Source organism: Callorhinus ursinus, unplaced genomic scaffold (assembly GCF_003265705.2).
Source record: "Callorhinus ursinus isolate GAN/ISIS: 27379988/994484 unplaced genomic scaffold, GSC_fseal_2.0 scaffold3, whole genome shotgun sequence".
Classification (NCBI taxonomy): Eukaryota; Metazoa; Chordata; class Mammalia; order Carnivora; family Otariidae; genus Callorhinus; species Callorhinus ursinus.
The window spans coordinates 86,116,501-86,138,777 of NW_027397065.1; the positions used below are offsets into that span (position 1 = coordinate 86,116,501).

Genomic DNA, 22,277 nt, shown 5'->3' on the forward strand with positions numbered 1-22,277 from the left:
TTTTCCTTCCCTGCTTCATTGCCCCTGTTTATCTGTCCTCTGTCTTCCCACTGCCCAAGTCCCGTCCCTCTTGGCTTATAGACATGTGTTGGGCAGATAAGAAATGCTCTTCAAGAGGCAATAATAGACATAAACTCAAACTAAAGTGAGCTATTTTAATGGTACGTGGTTTTTTTTTTGTGTTTCTGTCCATTCTTACAACATAATTCCCCCAACAGACTTGAATTTGAGTTCGTTTACATCTTTCACGAGGAGACCGTATTTCCTAAAAAGAAACTAGGCGCAAAGCCACCATGGGAGAGTTCCTAATCCTCCAATTAGTGTAAAAAAAAAAAAAAAGTAGATTGACAAGCTAAATTCTTCTTATCAATCTCTGCAGGGGAGGTAGCAGGAGATGAGGCGAGAGGGTGTTGGAGAAAAGATAAATGATCATAGCCCTCGTGGTTTGGTTTCTGCAAGGAGGCCCATTGAGGCACACCCAAGTGTAAGCGAAAATAGGGGCCTGGACAGACCTCTTTAGACAGGTCCTGTGGTTAACAATCCAAGCATAATCGGTGAAGATAACTGGATTTTTACCAGGTAGTCACATGATGAACGAGTACCGGTCACAGGCATTAAAGGCCATGGTTTCTTTTGTTTTGCAAGAACCTGAATTCAAGCCATAGAAAAAGGTTACTGGCAGTATGCAGGTGCCCTTGAACCCGGAGACCGAGGTTCTTGTCTCAGGGACTCGAAGAATGACTCCTGTGGGCAAAGGAGAGTGAGTAAAGCCATAGAGTTTTATTAAACAAGGATACAGAAAGAAAAAGCTCTTGGGAGTGGAGAGGGGTTCCCAGCAGGGTTGCCACTGAGGGCTTTTAGGGTTGGTCTTTTACTGAAGGCTAACCAGGGAACTTAAATCCTTTTAATGTCTCTACTGATGGCACCATTGAGGAAAGACTAGTGATAACACCTTTAGTGGCTTCCTTCCTTTTCAGGATCTGTAATTCTTTATTGGGAACAGGTGACTGTTATAACAAGACCCCACTTCTGACACCTAGGGCAGGGTGGTCTGGTTTGTTCCCTTATCTCTGATTTCCTTATCAGACCTCCCTGTTTTGGGGATTTGTGTGAGCCCCCTACCTATCTCTCCCTTCCTAGCCCCACCTGTCCCTTACTGAATAGGACCCTGCAGATGTATATCAGTGGGTCATATACTTGGGGGATCATTGCCAACATGCGTCCTGGGGTGTGGGGGGGTGGATAGCAGAAATTTCCAAATTTTTATATGTTAAAGTAGACATACAGGAGCCTGGGGGTCAGGCTAAGATGGCCTTTTGCCCTTAACTAAGTGTCAGCATCCAGGCACTTGAGTCCCTAGGGAAATGTCACTCTGCCTGTTTCAAGGCCTTGTCAATGGGCTGTAGGTAGTAAGGAAATTTCATAACTTTTCTTCTGCCTTTGTTTCCTACATCATCCTGATGGCTTCTGTGGCTCTGGCGGACAGAGTGGAAGTTTTATTCCTTTCATCACCCGATCTGCTTCTACTCACAACACTTCTGACATCAGTGGGTGTTTTTCCCACACCTACCAAACCAGCAGCTCCCCGGACACCAACTGGGTATCCTAACATTCAGTTTAATTCTGACACTAGCTTCCTGGAATTCCTCAGACCCCACAGAGTGAGGACTCAGTCCCGGAAGAGTAATCTCTCCTTCAGATGCCTGTCACAAGTCCTGATGGTCACCTATACTTCTGACCAGCTTGCTCTAAATCGGGGCCTCCCTCTACCCATTCTTCAGGTTCGATAATTTGCCAGAAATGACTCATACAACTCAGGAAAACACTTTACTTAAATGTGCCAGTTTGTTATAAAAGATACAATTCAGGGACACCCAAATGGAAGAGTTGTGTGGGACAGAGTAACAGGAGCGGTGGTGCGTGTTGGGCCCACCACCCTCCCAACACCTCAGCGTGTTCTCTAACCAAGAAGCTATCTGAACTTCATCGTGTCCTGTATTTATGGAGGTTTCATTACATCAGCATGAGTAATTAAACCATGGTTATTGATGAGTCAACTCAACTTTCAGCCCTTTCCCCATTCCTGGAAGCCTACGGGGGGGGGGGGGGGGGGGGGGGGGGGGGCTCTAAGTTCCAACCCTCTACTGGGGTGGTTGCTTCTCTTGAGAGCCAGCCCCACCCTGAAGCTGTCCTTGGGCCCACCAGGAGTCAGGTCATTAGCATAAACTCAGGTGTGGTTGGAAGGACCTTGTTATGAATCACAAAAGATGTTCCTCTCAGGAGTGTGTCCCAGGACTCCTGAAATTCCAAGAGTTTTCGAAGCTCTGTGTCAGGAACTGGGAGGGGAAGGGCACAAAGACCAAGGATATGCTCCTCCTGGTATCACACATTGATAACAAATTTTCAATAATTCCTTAACACACAGAACTGTTTGTTCCAGCTTTCTCCAAATATTGCAATAATCAGCTTAACATTCTGAACAGATTTTGTAGTGGGTTTTGTTTTTTGTTTTGTTTTTGGCAGACATCTGTATCTTTTTTTTTTTCCCCTGACTGAATGGATGAAGCTTTTCTAAACATTTGGAATTCCTTAGACATTTACATGCAATTTTATTTTCAAATCTCCCCCAGAGCAAAAAAAAAAAAAAAAAAAAAAAATTCTCATTAACACACTTGGAAATAAATATTTGTTACTCTGAACCTTTTAAGAATATTAAAAGCAAGCTTTCGCCCGATAGCTATTTCCATTTCTCCCTTCCAGTGTAGCTGTGTTTCCAAGCTACACACAGATAACCTGAAGGATTACGGTGAGATGAGAAAGGATTTTTAAGAAATAATTGACATCATTGAACAGTTAACAGTTTTGCAGGCTTACTGTGTGCAGGCTGTATATCCAGTGCCATTTAAAAATTCTCCTTCACACTCCCCACGGCCCTTTGAGGCTATTAGTATTTATTATATCCATTAAGCAATAGGAATAATGAGGGAGAGAGAAAGACAGAGAGTCTCTTAAATCACGTAGCCAGGGTTCAGCCCAGCTCTCCCTGCCCCCAGATAAACCCACGGGTGCCTGGAGCAGGACTTTCATGGTCTTTACAGAGGAGGAGAGAGACCTGTGACTTTGCCTTTGAGTCTGCAAGGGGGGGAAGACAGACTGACAGCCAGACCTGCTGTCTCCTCTTCTGGATCAGCTGCCTGCTGGCCTCACTCTCTGTCTTCATTAGGTCACCAAACAGCTTCCCCGAGACTGAGTAGATCTAGATTAATACATTTTTAATCCAATAGTCAGGATTTTTGTTGCATAGGAGAATTTTGCTTCCCTGAGCCTTCTAATTTAAGAACTCAAATGAAGCTGTAGAATTATGCCTCAGACTAGCGTTTGAGAACCCAGCTGAAGGGAAGAGGGTTAGACTTGTAACTTCTCTGGAGATTCTTTCCAAATCAGCATGAATATTTCTATTTTATTTTTGTGTCATGACATCTGACAACTCATCTCCCCAATGTTCCTCCTCAGCCATTTTTGAGTATTCAGTCTAAACGAGCATCCAGTAGGTGCAAACCTCTGGGTTTTGCTCCGGGTGCAGACCGCTGGTCTTTGGGCCCAGGGAAATCGCCATGACCACCCTGACCTTTGACCTCTGGCTGCACTTCTGCCCTCTGCCTCCTGGGGGCCTTGGCGGCTGTGTGCAGAGCTGTCCAGAGGCCACCCCCTCTCTGCTCACTCTTGTATATAACCCATCCCATTCGTGCCCCTTGACCTTGCCACTGGGAAACATCTGGAAGTCATGGCCAGCACCAGGATGCCAGGCTGACCGTTCTTGTGCTTCGGTTCTGAATCACTAGGGATGCCTTACGAGTAAAAGTGGTGGAAGAGGCTAGGGGGCATTTACTTATTTATTCTTCAGTGTTCGCTGGCCTCATCTGCTGCAGGGAGAAATGATAAGTAATTTTTTAGAGCCATGCAGCCTCCGTCCATAATATTAACTACATGTTTTGTGGTGGAGCAGGGCCTTTTGATGGCCATTTTCAGGTATAATACCGAAGCTGTGATTTCGTTTGGTTGACTTTCAGTGAATAATTTGGTATGAAAAAAGATTATGTGTGTGTGTGTGTTTATGAAATTACATATGTATGTATGAAATATATATATATATGAAATTACATATATGTGTGTATGTATATATATATATATATATATATATATATATATATATATATATATGAAATATGTATATGAAATACATAGTTTGCTTGCCAGGAGTGCTGAGCTTTACTTTTCCCCCTTAGAATAGTTTTGTGGTCATCTCTCCAGTGTGATAGTACATGGGCCATGTATCCTATGGAAGCAAAAGGTGACCTGATTTTCCTCCAGGGGGCAGTCTGAAAGTCTTCAGTACCGGCTGCTGTGCCAAGGTCATAGTTGAGATGGTGTTGAAGGAGTTTTCTGTGTTTCTTACTTGGTAGAGGAGTCATTCTCTGGATTGCTGCCAGATGCAAAACTCTCCCTCCACCCTGCTTATGCCTCACCTACCTAATGGGTCAGCAGATCCATCAGTGAGAAGAAGTGAGCTTTCCAGGTCCTGATGAAGAACGAAAACTCCAAGCCCAACTACTCCTTCCGGCTTAGTTTGCCCTAGAATTTACAGGGCGTTTCCACCTCCATCTCCTTTTCTCTCCACAAACAGGACGCACAGGGATTATTGTTCCCGTTATATGGACGTGCAGATTGAGTTTCAGAAATGCGAAATGATTTGCCTAAACTTCACTCATCTTGAACCCGTGGTCTTAAAACCTGTGATGAAATTTTGCCTTGAAATTATTGCCCGCTGCTCAGAAAGTTTCTAAAGGTAAAGTCATTGTGGCTTTCTGAACTCCTAGATTCATGACTTCTGTCAACACGTATTTAATTAAGATGTCCTGTGTGGCGGTCAGACTTCTAAGTGCAGGAAGTAAAATGGTGACCAAAGAAAAGGACTTTCTCCTCTTAGAAGTTTGATTATAGTTGGAGACAGACATTTCATCAATTAATAGTTAAGGAAAGGGCTAGAAAGTGATCAGTGTGCTGCCAAGAATACAAATGCAATAATCCAGTAGACAGCATCATTATGGCTCCTGTATGTTAGGTGGGCAGCCCAAGCCCACTCTTAGGGAGTGATTTTGATCTAACACCTGAGCAATGAGGCATGGGGCAGGGGTGAGAGGAAGAGATTTCTGGAGAGGGAGACGGGGAAATCCAAAGGTCCAGAAGACAGAATGACCTTGGTAGGCTAAAGGAATATACAGAAGTTTAAAGTTGCTGGATCGTAGTGGTCAAGGGGCAGAGGGATATTACACATGGTCTGAGAAATGGGGGCAAGATCTCATGACATTTGTGAGCAAGGCTGAAGACCCCAGATTTTAAGTACAATGCTAAGCCCGTGGAAGATACGAAATGGGATCTAATATGCACATTAGAAAGGTACTTTGGTTGAGGTGTAGAGAAATGGTTATGATGGAGCAAGACTGGAAGAAGAACACCAATTAGGAGACGATTGCAGTAGTTCGGTCAAGAGATACTGGTAGGGAAATGGTTGGATTTGGGATTTTTCTTGGTTTGTTACCATTAAGAGGATTTGCCGGTGGATGGCATGTTGGCAGTGAGTAAATGAGGGGAATCAAGAATAGCTGGCCTATTGTTCTTACCTGAGTGGGTGGTGATATGAACAGAACCTGGGGGAAAAGCAGGCTGGAGCACACTGAGAGGAATCGTGTGTGGTGACTTGGGTACCATGAGGTGCCTTTTTGGTGATCCTGAGGGATGTGCCCAGAAGAGAGAAGAATGAATAGTTCCTGGCAATGGACAGAAATGGAGGCGCAGCATATAGATGGTTTTTACCCTCCTGGACCAGGTGATACTCCCCAAGGAGGAAGGGTTGAGAAGAACCACAGGAGTGTCAGGCAGGTGCCGGAGGCATGCCACCATTTGGGGGAGACCTAGCGGAGGGGGGCTGGTAAGGAGACGGAGAAGGAGCAGCTAGCGAGTGAAGAAAACTTGGGCGTTGTGGGCAGACCATGAGGAGAAGGTGGTTCTAGAAGGAAGGAGAAGTCAACCCTAATGCTTTTGAGACGTCGGTAACAAAGTGCTAGGCAGGTTGATGACGGAGCTGTGGTGACTTCTTGTTCCATTCCTTTCCAAAAAAGAGCAAAACAAAATCCAAAATAAAGCATGTGGACCACACTTGTCACTACACGCCCTTTGCTTCCAAGCAAAGATAAATACAAGGGTCCAGAGCAACCAGGCTTTGTGTTTACCTCCAAACCAGCCTCTTTCCTGGGCGATGGAGTACTTTCTCACACCACCACCGCCACCACTGGAATGGAGCGTCTCCAACTGACCTCGGAGAACCGACCCGAGACCATCTGTCCAGAGCGCATGTAGCCATGGGGAGTTTCTGTACCAGCCTGTACCCACACCTGTGCCCTCTGCCCATTTCTACCGCTGGTTCTGCCTTACTCGGGCTTCTTGAATTTGGTGTCTTTGCTTTCTCCTCACTGGGCTTCAGCTAGGTCACCTTCTTCCATTAATTGTTTATTTTCTCATTTGTTTAATCCTTTTCCCTCGGGCTTTTTTTTTTTTAACTTTTTTTTTTTAAAGCGGCCTACCTGTTCATGGTTCAATCTTAGATCCTTCACATGCTTTCTGACTTTGAGCAGTTGTTTATCATGCTCCATGCCTCAGTTTCCCTGCCTCCAACTATGGTTAATGTCTTAGTGTAGGTAAACTACCATATTACCTTAAGGCTTAAAATGCTTAAGTGGAAAAGGTCCTGTTTTCAAACCACATTATGTAAGAGGCTTCATGGTCTGTCCTTCTCTCCCTTTCCGGCTTTAAAGTCTGCTAATCCCCACCTTTCCTCGTGGGCTTCAACAGACACATCTCTCACAGGTCCCTGAACATGGGATGCCTTTTCACTCCTAACAGACCTTACACGTGCAGTTACTTGCGTCCAGCAAGCACGTGCCCCTTTCATCTGCCCCGAGAAGCTCTGTCCTCCATCCCTGCTTACATGGAGGCCCAGCTGAGTTTCCTTGTGTGGCTCTCCATCTTCACTACCCAGGATATTCGCTTCTCAATGTTCTCATGCTATATACTCTTACTTCCCACATTGTGTTATAGTTACTCCCTTCCTTTTCTCTCACCTTTACTACGCTGAGAATTTCTAAAGTGCAGGAGGCTTTAGGAAGAATCATGTTGTAACCCACATTCTTTCACATAATAGGTGCTCAGCAAATATTAGTTGAATATGTTTACGAGTTAAGATGGATTACATAGAAATATACTGGATAATTGGCATCCCCTGTTTTGGAGTGTTTCCTTGGCATAGAACCAATTAAAATGATGACGGGGGCACCTGGATGCCTTAGTCAGTTACGCATCTGACTCCTGGTTTCAGCTCAGGTCATGTGGGGAGTCTGCCTGAAAATTCCCTCTGCCCCTCCACCATTCGCTTGTGTGCTCTCTCTCTCTCTGATAAATTTATAAATCTTTAGGGGCACTTGGGTGACTCAGTCAGTTAAGCATCTGCCTTCAGCTCAGGTCACAATCCCAGGGTCCTGGGATCAAGGCCCGCGTCCGGCTCCCTGCTCAGCAGGGGACTCTGCCTCTCCCTCTCCCTTGGCCTGTGCTTGCTCCTGTGCTCTCTCTCACTCTCTCTCTCTCTCCAATAAATAAATAAAATCTTAAAAAAAAATCTTAAAAACAAAATAAAACGATTACATAAAGATGACATAGAATTTCTGTCTGTATTTCATGTATGATGAGTTTACCAGTGTTAAACTCAGACAAGCCTCAATGACTGTCCTTTGTGTTTTTACACCTTGGAGGAGAAACTTTGTTGTTTTAGGATTATTATGCAGGAACGTTTTTGTTTATCACTCATGTAAAGGGAATATAGAAGCTATTCCCTAAGCTCTGAGTTTCTTTTTCCTGGGACTCATCATTATTTAAAGGAAAAGCAAATATTGGCAGAGAAGGCCTAGGGATGAAATCTTTTGGAAATGCCCAGAGTCTGGTGCCTAGAGAAAGTGAGATTCTGAGATTTTGTAGGTCACCTGTGGATTTGCCACATCCATTTTTTAAATAGATTCAATTAAAATTGGGTAATTAAACATTATGTGTCGGCCGAATCACCCAGATTATGTATTAGTATGAACATAAATCTAACTAATTACGAATGACATTTGTCAAAATAACCATAGAAGGCAAACCAGTCAAAATAGTTATAAATAGACTGATAAGGTCTTTGAATATGCAACAAAAATGGTGAATACGCTGGAACAGAGATAGTTCTCAAAACCAGAAATATTTCTAAATTAAAAAGCAATTAAGTATTTTATAATTGCTATTTGGATATACGTGTATGTGGCTTGATTTTCACCACTACAATAATCCTAAGAAAATAGTTAAGAGACCTAATTATCCATCATCATAGTCTATTAAACCAAGTTGCCCTTGAGAGCACATATAGATGTGTTTTGGGAAACGTTATCTTATTTGGAAAAACAAAGAAGAAAAATCTGCTTCTCTTAATATTCGGCTTAATCCAAACTGTAGGCCTTAGGAAGTGAGGATAACTCTGTTAGCATGATTTATTTGAGAGAGATTAGTGCTCTTAGGGTATGACTGTTCTAGAAAATACTACATTGAAAGCGCAGCGCTTGCCTAGAGCCTCTGTGATGGCTTGGGGAGCAATGCTTGGCTTCCCTCCGTAATAGCATTACTGTTGCCAGCCTTGAGACCATTTAGGGTAGGGAGACTCCAAAAGGCTGGGTTCTCCAGTAAGAGGACAGCAGTGGGAATTGTGAGACTCTTTGGGGTCAAGGTGTAGAGACTGGGGGAAAAGGTAGGCTAGCTCCCACCAAGGGCAGGAACCCAGGAGTGAACCAGGTCCCACTGCTCCTTGTCCTTGCCTTTCTGGGGCCCGGCGGTACCTCTTCAATGGTCTGTCACACCCCCTCTGAGGTCCCCTGCCACGTGCAATGAGGCAGAGGGGCTGGCCTCCGTGGTACGCGTGGGGCGGGAAGGACCCACCTTTCACTGGAAAATGGGGGGACATGGAATCTTAGAATCTCAGATTGGAATTTCAAGTGTTTTCTTGGCCATGCTTGCGTAAGGTGTGGGTCCTTCATGCCGTATCTAAGACGCTGGGCTCTGTTGACCGTGGTGCTTTTCAGTTTAACTTGCCCGGTATCTCTGTGGGATGGCGTTTCCTTTATTCTGCCAAATCCGATACAGAAACTGACTTTGGGAATATAACCCAGCGTGAAATACCTGTATGTAGTTTAGTATCTTTACCCCAGTGTAATGTGCTGGAAGATGGGATTGTATACACACTGACTGCTCATACATGCTCTTTGTCTTGCCTTTGATATAATTCGCCATGGGTTTGGATAATTCCACGGAATTGCAGAGTGATAGGCTATCCTCAATTAAATTTACTTTTGTGTTTTGAGGGCACTTCCAGAACTCAGGGTAGGAGGGGTTGCCAGCCGAAACGTTCAGACGAATGAGTTCCTATGGCATCAACATTGAAACCGTAACAGTTTTGTCAAAAATCTCTGTAAATGACAAAGTGAAGAGACATCAACTGTTCAAGCAAACCATTTTATTTCTCTTTCCCTACCAAAGGTCTTTCCCATTTATTAGGAAGAGAAAGCATCATATTTTATTTCCTCTGACAAGTTCAAAGCAAGCCAACTCAGTGTTTCAGTAGGACCCTGGTGAGGCAGGAAGAAATTAGGAGTCTGGGAGAGCCTGGCACCCCACTCTCTGGAAGATGGGGCCCAGGCACCTGGGCTAAGACAATGGAAGCTGAGACCAGATGACCTGAGTTTGAATCCTGCCTCATCCACTTACTAGCTCGGTGATGTTGGGTGACTTACTTCCCCTGCCACCTGCTGTGTAGGCTGAATCTGATAGTAGTGCCGGTTTCTAATGGCTCTTGGAGAATGTGTGTGTGTGCATGTGTGTGTGTGTTTGCAGTCCATGTATACATATGCCTACGTTGTTCTTCTATCACAGCTATGACAAATTAACACAAACGTAGTGACTTAAAGCGACGGAACTCCATTCTCTCACAGTTCTAGAGGCCAGGAATCCAAAATGAGTTTTACGGAGCTAAGATCGAGGTGTCTCATAGGCCATGCTCCCTCTGGAGGTTCTAGGCGAGAATCTGTTCTTTGCCTCTTCTGGATCCTGGCGGCTGCTGGCCTTCCTTGACTTGTGGCTGCATCACCGCGGTCTCTGCCTCAGGGTCACACTGCCGTCTCGTCTGTGCATGCAGATCCCTCTCTGCCTCCCTCTGCAGGGTACGTTTGACTGTATTTAGGAGCCGCCCAAATAAGCCAGGATAATTTCCCCATCTCCAGATCCTTAGTGCAGTCGCATCTGCAAAGTCCTTTTTTCCGCTACAAAGTGACATTCACAGGTTCCAAGGCATAGGATGTGGATATCTTTTTTGTGGGGCCATTATTCCGTTGACCACAATGTCTCACTCGGACACGCACAAGCGTGTGTCCTCTGGGTGCTACCAGAGCCCTGAAGCTCAGTTCCTTCATAGGAAGTTGGGTAAAGTTACAATGTTTGCAATGAATTGCCAGGTCTAGCTAGTCGGATAGCAGAAAAGCCCCTGAGAATGGGCCAAATGGGGGAGGGGGAGCGTGAGTGACGTTCACCGGAATTTGTTGTAAAATTATACCAAAAAATTCCCATTTTCAAACAAAATAGCCAAGACATTACATATATCAAAAAACCACCTGCTTTTGGGCGCCTGGGTGGCTCAGTCAGTTAAGTGTCTACTCTTGATTTCGGCTCAGGTCATGATCTTAGTTAGGATCGTGAGATCCAGCCCTGTGTCAGGCTCTCTGCTCAGAGTAGAGTCTGCTTGAGATTCTCTCTCTTCCTCTGCCCCTTGCCCTGCGCGCAGATGCGCGCGCGCGCGCGCGCGCACACACACGCACACACACACACACACACACTCTGTCTCTCTCAAATAAATAAATAAATAAAATCTTAAAAAAAGAAAAAACCCAAAACCTCTTACTCTCATATTTGAAACACTTTTGGACTTCTTTACTGGATAGAGCTCTTTCTTATCTAAGGTTTTAGGAATAGTTGTGATAATATTTTAGGACTTTCCTCTGGTATGTAATCTGATTATACTAGAGAAGAGAGACAAATGTTTGAAGGCATAAATGGCAAACTCACAAAGTACTGTTTAATGCAAAATTATTTGATGTAATAAGTTCCAGCAGATATTCATAAAATTATGAGAATGTTAAATATTAACTGGGAAATGGATATATCAATAATGTTCATTAAGTTCTCATTTAACATTGTGATCATATCATAAATAATGTCTCTTGAACGGAAGGAAATCATCCTGTTTCACAGTTTATTTAAAATAAGAAAGAAATGTAACTGCCCAGATGTACACCAGAAGACAAATTTTAATGTTCATTTCGTTCAGCTGCAAACAAAAATTTATGGAAGTGATGCTGAATAAGGCTCATAAAAAGAATTTTCAATATATCCTGAGATTTGGTGAACACATCGATATGTTCTGAAACTGGGAGTAAAGTCATTCGTGGTAGCGGTAGGATGCATTTCAGGAAACAAGCATTTATAATGTGAATAACAAATAAATTCTGAGTGGTTGGTTCAGCGGATAAAAAATAATTTCCAAATAAGCATCTATAATCTGGGCTTTTCTATGTACTCTCGTGAATATGGTACACACATTCTAACTCAGAACTGCAGAGAAAAGTAATCAGGTATGAAATGTTGTTTGTTTTCATGAAGCCAGTTTCGGAAAAAAATAGAAAATATTGATGGGAAAAACTAAAAACACTCATCTATTTAAATCTATATTGCCTATTAAGCTGACAGTTTATGTAGAATGTCTTCATTAGGATTCAGCCAGAATATGCAATAATGAGACCAAAACTGATGAGCGCGACATAGGTGGCCTTACAGTTCTAGCAAGAGAAACCAAACACACAAAAAGTCACAAGTGGTAGGTAAGGGTGTATAAAAATGATCGTGTCTCTGCATCTTCATTTACATTCATGCTATGGTTGCTGGAGTCTTTTTCTACATCTGTTTCATGTTGTCTGAAAATAAAGACCTTGGTCCTTCATATTGCTTGTATGATACATTCCCTTTGAACCCTTCGACTATGTTTCCAAAGGAAATCTCATTATAGGGCTGGGGCGCTCATTCCTGTATTCAGGCCATGATTGTCCCTCTTCATTTTTCCCAATGGCTCTAGAATATGATTGCCAGTCGTCATGTGCTCTGTGTAGGAATGCTTTGGTCGAAGCCATGCTACAAAGTTATCCTTCCAGAGACATTTCCAGGACAGCCTTCTTTATAGCAAGTTGTTTGTCCCTAGAGTTCTTTTTTTTTTTTAATTTTGATTTTTTTTAAAAGATTTTATGTATTTATTTGACAGAGAGAGAGACAGCGAGAGTGGGAACACAAGCAGGGCGAGTGGGAGAGGGAGAAGCAGGCTTCCCGCGGAGCAGGGAGCCCGATGCGGGGCTCGATCCCAGGACCCTGCGATCATGACCTGAGCCGAAGGCAGACGCTTAATGACTAAGCCACCCTGGCGCCCCTAGAGTTCTGTATCATACAAATAATCCCATGCCAGTATGCTGCTCATTCTTTTTTTTTTTTCTTTAATTTATATTTTGCAAGGCCTCATGTCATTGTCAAGTAAGTCTTCAAATAGTGGTATGAAGCTCAGGATGGTCTGAGAGTTTTCATGACTTTTTATTATCAACTCATTCCCTTTGGGGCACCTCTTTGCATGTACAGAATAAATGTTACATCAGATATAACATCTAATTTTAATTTGATTGTGATGTATTATTTAATTTCTAGTGAGCATTACAATTTCTGTTAAACATTACAGATACTGTAGTGTTTGAATGGCATCGTCTCTGTGATGTATGTTTTTGAAAAACATACGGAGAGAAAATATGTTCAGAAGCAACAGTTTTCCCACCAAACACACTGGAAACTTAAAAAAGGCAATTCCTTGAAAAGTCAGCCCACTCTAATGGCAACATGCTTGATTGACTTTGAACTGAGTTTCTTATGTACTAATACTTTTGGAAATTTATGTATAAAAATATTCCTTTCTCTAGTAATTGGATTTTTTTCCACTATGGTTAGGCTAGCAAATTGTACAAGATGGCATTTTTTAAATCAGTCCTACTTGGATCCAGCAAAATAATTTTTTTGAGACCCAAAGCAGCTTTTGGTACTAGGCTTACCCTCCAGTACCACTTTTCGTTAATAGCATCATTTTTAAAGTTAATAATTGTTTGCTGCCTCGGTGGCTATCATAATTTAAAATATTATACCATATATTATAGCATCCTTTGATACTGGGCTCATTCCTAAGGTACTTTTTTCACCAAATCGTCTCAGTGGGGCTCATCCGTGTTCAGGAATAGGGTTATTAGAGCTTGTCCTCCATCACTTTGTTTTCCTCCCTCCTCAGGGCCATTCCAAGGATTTAAATTGGGTGTCAGAGTTTGCCTGGTACCGCATTAAAACCAAATATGCTAAATATGCTTCCTGGAACCGCAGGATTCTAGAGGTGCTCAGGGGTTTTCTGTGTTACATATGTTTTAAGTCTGTTATTTAAAAATCATTTATACTAATATACATAATATACACAATATTTAGGCTTTGAAACCCTCAGTGAATTAACTTTTATTATAACATTACCTGGATTACTTGGTTTATTGTAGAATATAGAATAAAGTGACTGCTTTTACTTCAGAATGTACTCCACATTAACTGAGCTTCAAAGGTGGCCTTATTTTTTACTACTTAATTCGTATAAATCACTATTATTTCAAAAGTAGACAACCAGAACAAAATACAGAAATAATTAGATACTGAGTGTTATGACTCAGTGGTCATTTGTTCTTACATTTTACTAATCATTTACTGCTGTAATCTTGCATTTTATAAAGCATGAATTTGGTAAAGGCCACTTTTACTTTCTTTTATATGAGACTGTGCATAAGAATTAAAGAAATGAGCTCGGTCATAGCAACTCTTACTAGACACATCGCCAGAGGCAAGGGAAACAAAAACAAAAATGAACTATTGGAACTTCGTCAAGATAAAAAGCTTCTGCACGGTGAAGAAAGCAATCAACAAAACTAGAAGGCAGGCTACAGAATGGGAGAAGATATTTGCAAATGACCTATTTGATAAAGGGTTAGTATCCAAAATCTATAAAGAACTTATCATACTCAACACCCAAAAAACAACCCAAGTATGAAATGGGCAGCAGACATGAGTAGACAGTTTTCCAAAGAAGACATACAGATGGCTAATAGACACATGATTTGATGCTCAACATGACTCATCATCAGATGAGTCATGTTGAGCATCTTTTCATGTGTCTATTAGCCTCAAATCAAAACCACCATGAGATACCACCTCACACCTGTCAGAATGGCTAAAATTAACAACACAAGAAATAACAGGTGTTGGTGAGGATGCGGAGAAAGGGGAACCCTCTTGAATTGTTGGTGGGAATGCAAGCTGGTGCAGGCACTCTGGAAAACAGTATGGAGGTTCCTCAAAAAACTAAAAATAGAACTACCCTACATCCCAGCAATTGAACTACTAGGTATTTACCCAAACAGTACAAATATACAGATTCAAAGGGGCACATGCACTTCAATGTTTATAGCGGCATTATCAACAAGAGTCAGTCTATGGAGATTGCACAAATGTTCACTGATGGATGGATGAAGATGTGATACACACACACACACACACACACACACACACACACACACACGACTATTACTCCATCAAAAGGAATGAAATCTTGCTATTTACAATGCTGTGGATGGAACTAGAATGTATTATGCTAAGCCAAATACGCCAATCAGAGAAAGACAAATAGTGTATGATTTCTGTGGGTCAGAAGACAGTGGTTTAGAGTACAGGCTTCAATCCAAGTCACCAAGTTCAAATTTTGATGTCCCACTTACTCTTCTTGTCGCTTTATGGTAAGTTATTTAGCTGATGTCCTCATCCAGAATATTATGTTAATGTTATCTCCCACGTAAAATTATAGAGAGACTTAACTTAGAAAATGTATACAAAGCACCCAGCTCTGTAGTCACACAATGTAAGGGTTGTGTAAATTGTTATCAGTATTTTGCCTAAGATTTGGCAGCTGATTTCCAGCAAAGCAATGGCCCTCATTTGTGTACTACCAATTGTCAATCTCAAAGTCTTACTTTTATGTCACACTGTCTTGTACTGGGTTGAATGGTGTCCTTCCAAAATTCATATCCCCCCAGATTCTCAGAAGGTGAACTTATTGGAGGTAGAGTGTTTGCATATGCAATGAGCTACGTGAGGTTTTCTTAGACTAGGGTGGACCTTAATCAAAGACCAGTGTCCTTATAAGAAGAGGACATTTGGACAAACAGAGTCAGAGGCTGGAGTGATGTTTCCAGAAGCCCTGAAACACCAGGGCTGCTAGCCTCCAGCAGAGTTTGGGAGAGGGGCAGGGAACAGATTCTCTCCTGGGGACTCCAGAATGACCAACCCTGCTGGCACTTTGATTTCAGACTTCTAGCCTTGGGAACACGAGGGAAGAAGTTCTATTGTTTAAAGCCACCCAGGCTATGGTACTTTGTTATGACAGCCCTAGGAATCTAATATACTGTCTACTCAAAAAACAACCCTGAATTTAAAAAGACCCAACCAGGGCGCCTGTGTGGCTCAGTTGGTTAAACCCCCGACTGTTTATTTCAGCTCAGGTCATGATCTCAGGGTCATGGGATTGAGCCCCGCGCCGGGCTCTGTGCTCAGCCCTGAGTCTATTTGTCCCTCTTCCTCTGTTCCTCCCTCCGCTCACGCTCTCTCTCTCCGAAATAAATAAATAAAATCTTAAAAAGATCCACTGTGAAACAAAAGGCCCAGGAAGCATTTAACAAGTTGGGAACTCCGCTGTGCAGCTATCAAAAGTAAGTCTGACTTGGGATTCTGATGTGGAAGAAGATCTTGGGCTTTCATATAAGGGTTTTAAAAATGGTAGGAACACACTTTTATGGGATTTCCAAAGTAAGCTGTATCTGTAATTTGGGATGATGCCAAGGTCATGAGAATCAAAAACCAGTCATTGGATAAGAGGACTAATGCCCCCTTACAGTTCTCTGATTCGGAGGTCACCAGTAAGAGTGAAATGGACTTACATGTTTGCCATGGACAGAAATCCTTCCCAAGTGACTAAACTGTCTACCCCTTTGTGTCTTTCAATGCACACCATTCCATCTCAAATTCCCCGTGTGTTTTGAACCTGTCATGTGTGGTCACTAAAGGTAATTTGCGAACATGTCTCTGCTTAAGGGTGACTGGTTTAGCACCTTATTGAAGTAACATAAAAATTAAGTTATTTCAAGTTCCAACTCACTTGTGTTTTGCCTCCATTTTGAACGAGGATATGGTCTCACATTGCCTGGCAGTGTGTTTATAGTTGCCACCATGATTTCACATTCTCCGGCATTTCACAGATATACATGACATAAGACTATGAATGCAATGTATAAAAAAAAAAAAAAGCCCTCAGGTGGTTGTTAATTTTTGGCACTGTGTAATTAAACTAGTTTTTTTAATGTTATCTTTTGCCAGTATCTAATTAGCAAAGCCATCTGCTGAAAGAGTAGTGGCCCATCTGCCTAGAATGTTGTTCTCTTCATTTTTATGAAAAGTATCTGCCTTTGCTGGTCCTTGTCTAATTAACTTCTCTCGCTGCGGTATGTGATAATACACAGCTTTGTTTATATACTTCTGAGAACTGTGGATTTATATGTATGTAACACGTACATAGAAAGAGCCAATCTTTTTTCTTTCCCACATTTGATTTTACCCCTGAGATCGGAGCTCCGTTTATCATAACTTGAGCATATGTATGTGCGTGATGGTGAGGTATGTATGGTGTCGTGCTTCTTCCATCCAGGGCTTCCACGGGTATAAAATGATACGCTGTAAATCTACTCTATTTCCTTTTCCATCTGTCTCTAGCACTGTGGCTTCCTGAAAGTTGATGATGTTATAAGTTCCAGGTCTCTGGATCTGAAATGAACATGGCTATTGGAACGATGGAAATGACCATGGTGAAGTTCTCAGAGTGAGCAAGTTCTCAGAGTTAGCAAGATGTTGTCCAGACTGATGAAAGACACTTGTATTTTATCATAAACTAATGTCTGACATGTGCAAATATCACCTATATGTCTGTTTCTCTTCCATCAAAATTATCTAGCACAGCGTCTTGCCCTTGGTAGGTGGGTACTTCCTAACTGTGTATGACATGAAAGAGAGAATGAATGCAAATGCGTAAAGCAGAGCTTCTGTAGGTAGTTGAAGAGCACAGATGTTATTGGTATATATTTATATACAAAACAAAAATAAGGTTCTGTGAATGGGAATCTTGTCTTTTAAGATGTAGATGCTTCACATTCTTTGCCTACTGTGTATAGCCTTTGGATATCCAAGTAACCACGGTATTACTTCTACATGTGTGCTGCCAGAAAGTATAATGAAGATTAAATGCAGAACGGAATAGAGAATTAAGATTTTTTTTTTCCCCTCTGCAGGGCTATTGTGCAATAGGAAAAGACAAGAGATGATAAAAATTAGATTTAAAAAAAAAAGAGACTCAGGAAATAAGATCACGAGTGTTGTACTGAGATCTGAGATGTAGCATGTTAATGCCTTCGCATTTGTTTTGACTGTCATAAAGATAGGTTGTGTAGATACAAAAGTGTCTTAAAAGGAGGTCAACTGAAAAGATGGCTTCACGAAATCAGTAGTGGGATTGGTTCCAAAATTATGATGCATGAAAGAATAACAAAAATCTCCTGTGAGAATATAGTGAGAAGACTTGACTAAATGAAATTTAATTTATTAGAACAATTCTTGTGGAGTAAAGAAAATTATGAACAGGTTAAAACATAATATAATTTCAAACAGGGTGAGTAACTTTGAGAAATAAACTCTGGTACAGGAGGATTCTACTGATACTCATATTTCTCTCTAATAAAAGTGTTCTTTTCCCCCCATAGTTGTGAAGTGGTCAGATGGGTTAAGTTCAGTTCATTGAGAGAATAGAAGGACACTATGGGATCAACATCCTATTTTAGGCCAATCTGGAGAAGACATGTTTTCCCACTGCATTCTTTGATAAATTCTGTGACATCCAGTAATATTTGTCCAGCCCTATGGTAGGTAGTTCAGTCCACTCCTAATATAAATCTGGTCTACCCTGTCCTCTATTCAGGTAGGAAGTGAATCAGCAGAAAAGCCGAACAGTCATGGTCTTTAATTAATTCTGGATTTGGATATTATTGGAAAGCTAGTTATACTGTAATAAAAATGCCTCAGAAGTAACTTTGCTTCTTTTAATAACTGTCTTCAGAAAAATCTGTAAGATTCGTCCTATTTTCTATTGGTCTAATAAACTTGTGAGTGCAAGTGCTTTTTCTTGCCAAACTGGATAAAGTAATGAAATATTCTTGAAAACTCTCCTTCTTTTTTCTATTACTTTCCCCATCCAATCGTTGGCCTTCAATTATCTTAAAAACACACAGGCTACTTGGGCATTAGGCAGGCTGGGGAAGCCATTTCTTTGTGATTGCGGCAGAAGGATTTGAAAAATTCTGATGGCATTTGATAAATTTTCTTGCAACCCTGGGACTAACCATGCTCCTCATAGGTCTTACGTTTATGAAAAGAGAATTACTCTTTAACTTTCAACAAAATCACTGGACTAACAAGAGCCCCTACAAATGCCTCTTTACCTAAAGCTTTTTGCTTTGTAGTTGTCCTAGTAGTTACATAACCAATCCTCCTGATGATAGAAAGTCAAAGTTGCAATAGGGTCGACTTTGTAAGAGAATGTAGCATGGTATATCAATTCTGTGTTGAGTTTAGGTAAGGGCAAAAATACAGATATCTTTGTTTAAATACAAACAACATAGTCTTATAAAGAGATCTAAGAAAGGAAAGGTCCATTTGGAACAATAGTAATGCACTTATTTTATGTAAGTCCCATGGGGACACATGGATCTGCCATTACACATGAAGCCCTTATGTCTTCTCGGGAGGTGTCATCCCTTGTCACGAATGTATTTGTCATCCTAGCAGAGAATTCAAGTCATTTGTTTGCACCACATGTTGACTAGCTGTGATTTTATTGCTGCCATTAAACATTATGAACAGGAAGACATCACAGAAAGAATTAACAAATTCTCTTATCAAATGTTGACACTGACAAAAATCGCTAAGTTGACACAAGGGAAAGCAGTTAGGATATTGTTTCTGTTTGAAAGACACCGAAGTGGTTCTCTTTAGAATACTTTTCTTAGGGCTCCTATTTGCCAAGGAAGATAAGTTATACAAGAGGCAGGGTTTTGTGTTTTAATCTCTATTATGTAACATTCTTTGGAGGACAGTAGATACGAGATTATGGTACACCATCACTTTGTTACTCTCCTAGGTTTAGGAGAATTAAAAAATATCTTCTTCCTAGAAGTGAGAGTGAAGCCATTATTCTCCTTCATAATGTTTGACAGTAGCTTATTTTTGGCTTAGTTTAGTTTACTATTTAACATTAGTTCAAATTAGCAAAGAATTGTCCCTTGCTTAAATTATTTTTTCTGATAATGGGGCACCTGGGTGGCTCAGTTGGTTAAGTGTCTGACTTTTTTTTTTTTTAAGATTTATTTATTTATTTATGAGAGAGAGAGAGAGAGAGAGAGAGAGAGAGTGCATGGGCACAAGCAGGGGGAGTGGCAGAGGGAGAAGCAGACTCCCGCTGAGCAGGGAGCCTGATACTGATAATGGTCTCTATCCCAGGACCCTGGGATCATGACCCATGGCAGACGCTTAACCAACTGAGCCACCCAGGCGCCCAAAGTGTCTGACTCTTGATTTCAACTCAGGTCATGACCTCAGGGTTGTGAGATTGAGCCCTGCATCGGGCTCCGCGCTGAACTTGGAAACTGCTTAAGATTCTTTCTCTGCCCCTCCCACCCCCACCCCCCCAACCCTGCTTATGGTCTCTCTCAAAAAAATAAAATTAAAAAAAAAATTTTTTTTTCTGATAATGATTTAACTGATCCTTCAGAATTCCTAAATTCTTTGGAAATTTAGCTCTAATAGGAAGATAAAACACAAATCCACATACCGTACAATAATACAAAAGATAAACAGCTCACATTCTTAAGTTTGTTCAAAAAAGTGATTCACGGTCTTGGCGTATAGATCGTTAATATTTGCAGGCATCATTTCTTCCTGTGAAGTTAGCGCTGTGTGTTATCTCAGGTAGTCACGGAGAGCAGCAGATGTGAAAGAATGCACGTCAACTCGATGCCGTGCGTTAGATTTGGAAAGTCTGGGAAAACATACTCGCAGGTTGTGGCTCTAACTATTTAGTCAGAGCTCCTAACGGTATGAAAATTACTGGTATTGGGTGAAGTAGTAGATGTGCTCTTTGCATGAGCTATTTCTTTTATTGACTATTCATTATTTACATATGGATCTCGGGAGTAAGGAGGTTGCAAAATCATCCTTGCTCCATTATCTTTGAATATTGATAAATGACATACTGTGAACAGAAAATACAAATGTCTAAATGAGTATTTACATCATTTTGTTCCAAGGCTTGTCTTCTCAGTGTGCTGTGGATCTATCCTGTGATTTCACTGAAGGGATGGTTTCAGGAATTAGTACAGTAGGGGACCAGCTCCTTGCATGTGCCTCGTCATTTAAATATCACACTACTTCTGCTGAGCTATAGATACTCAGGGGACAAGTCCTTTAAATGCTTTGATTTCAAAGCGAAATAGAAGCCCCTGTGAGTGAATTTCATGAATTTAGTGTAAATTCTATGTTAGTATGAAGGTTCCGTGGTGTGCCCACATTTCCTAATCTGATTACCAGTGCCTTATTATTTTTCCCCTTTTATTCGGTCAAAACCATAACAGTTGCTGTCATTTTGGTGTTTCCTACAGGCTGTGGAGTGGGAGTGTGATGAAGCCACCAAGAAGGCCTGTTACAGTAAGGGCAAGTCCGAGGTAAGGGGCATGCGGAAATGCACGGTCACCACTGTTTGGAAGGACTATACGTGAAGCATTTTAATATGAAGGTTATTCCTGATGATGGTGCCTTGTAACTTGAAAAAAAAGCAGGATTCAAAATATACGTCGGACGCCTGGGTGGCTTGGTCATTTAAGCGTCTGCCTTTGACTTAGGTCCTGATCCCAGGGTCCTGGGATCGAGTCCTGCATCAGACTCCCTGCTCAGTGGGGGAGCCTGCTTCTCCCTCTACCCCTCCCCCCTGCTCGTGGTCTCTCCCTCTCTCTTTCTCTTTCACACTCTCTGTCTCACGCTCCCCCAAATAAATAAAACCTTTAAACGAACAAACAAAACAGAAACAAAATATATGTATGGTAGATTCTCAAGGTTTTAACATTAAATCAAGATTAACCACAGTTTCCAAAAAAGGACTCAGAATAGAAGAACAGATCTGACTTGCACCATTAATCATTAGGCTAAACTATGGAGTCAGTTGGCTGTGATATCATTTGGAAATATATGGGCCTGAATTTTAAAAATAACATTTTAATTTCCCCCAATTATATCTTAGAGCTAATTCCATAAAGTGACTCTATGATAAATAAAATTATTATATCAAAAATGATGAGATTTCTTTATAATTCATTTTAATGTATCTATAAAATAAACTCTCTCTCCCTCTATCTCTCTCTCTCCTCCACCCACCTCTGCTCTTTCCATATGAAAATCAGCATCCCCAAGTTCCTAAGGAAAGTGCAGTTTCTAATTAAGATTGGAAATGCAAATGCATTTCTTGAGCAGCTTTGCCCAGTGTCGACCTGCCTCCACAGGGTGGCTGGCTCAAGAAGAGCAGAATTCTTCCATCCGGGGAAATCTGGTTCTGAGAAAGTTATACAGGACCATATTGAGGAAATTCTTTTTCCAGCTGGTGCAGAGGCTCATTCTGTCTCGTTCTTTTTTTTTATTGTTATGTTAATCACCATACATTACATCATTAGTTTTTAAGGTAGTGTTCCATGATTCATTGTTTGTGCATAACACCCAGTGCTCCACGCAGAACGTGCCCTCTTTAATACCCATCACCAGGCTAACCCATCCCCCCACCCCCTCCCCTC

General features: G+C 41.6%; 1 protein-coding gene across 17 annotated transcripts in view; it reads left to right on the forward strand.

Annotated features, from left to right (window-relative positions):
• Positions 1-22,277, forward strand: part of SEMA5A (semaphorin 5A) — a 478,910-nt gene that overhangs the window by 265,869 nt on the left and 190,764 nt on the right. For all 17 annotated transcript variants that reach the window (XR_012377654.1, XR_012377655.1, XR_012377662.1 and 14 more), the window contains one exon: positions 21,099-21,161. Coding sequence is in view for 2 of the 17 variants with exons in the window: in XM_073891093.1 (XP_073747194.1) it covers positions 21,099-21,161 (63 nt within the window). In the remaining 15 variants the exon portion in view is untranslated. The remainder of the gene's footprint in view (positions 1-21,098; positions 21,162-22,277) is intronic.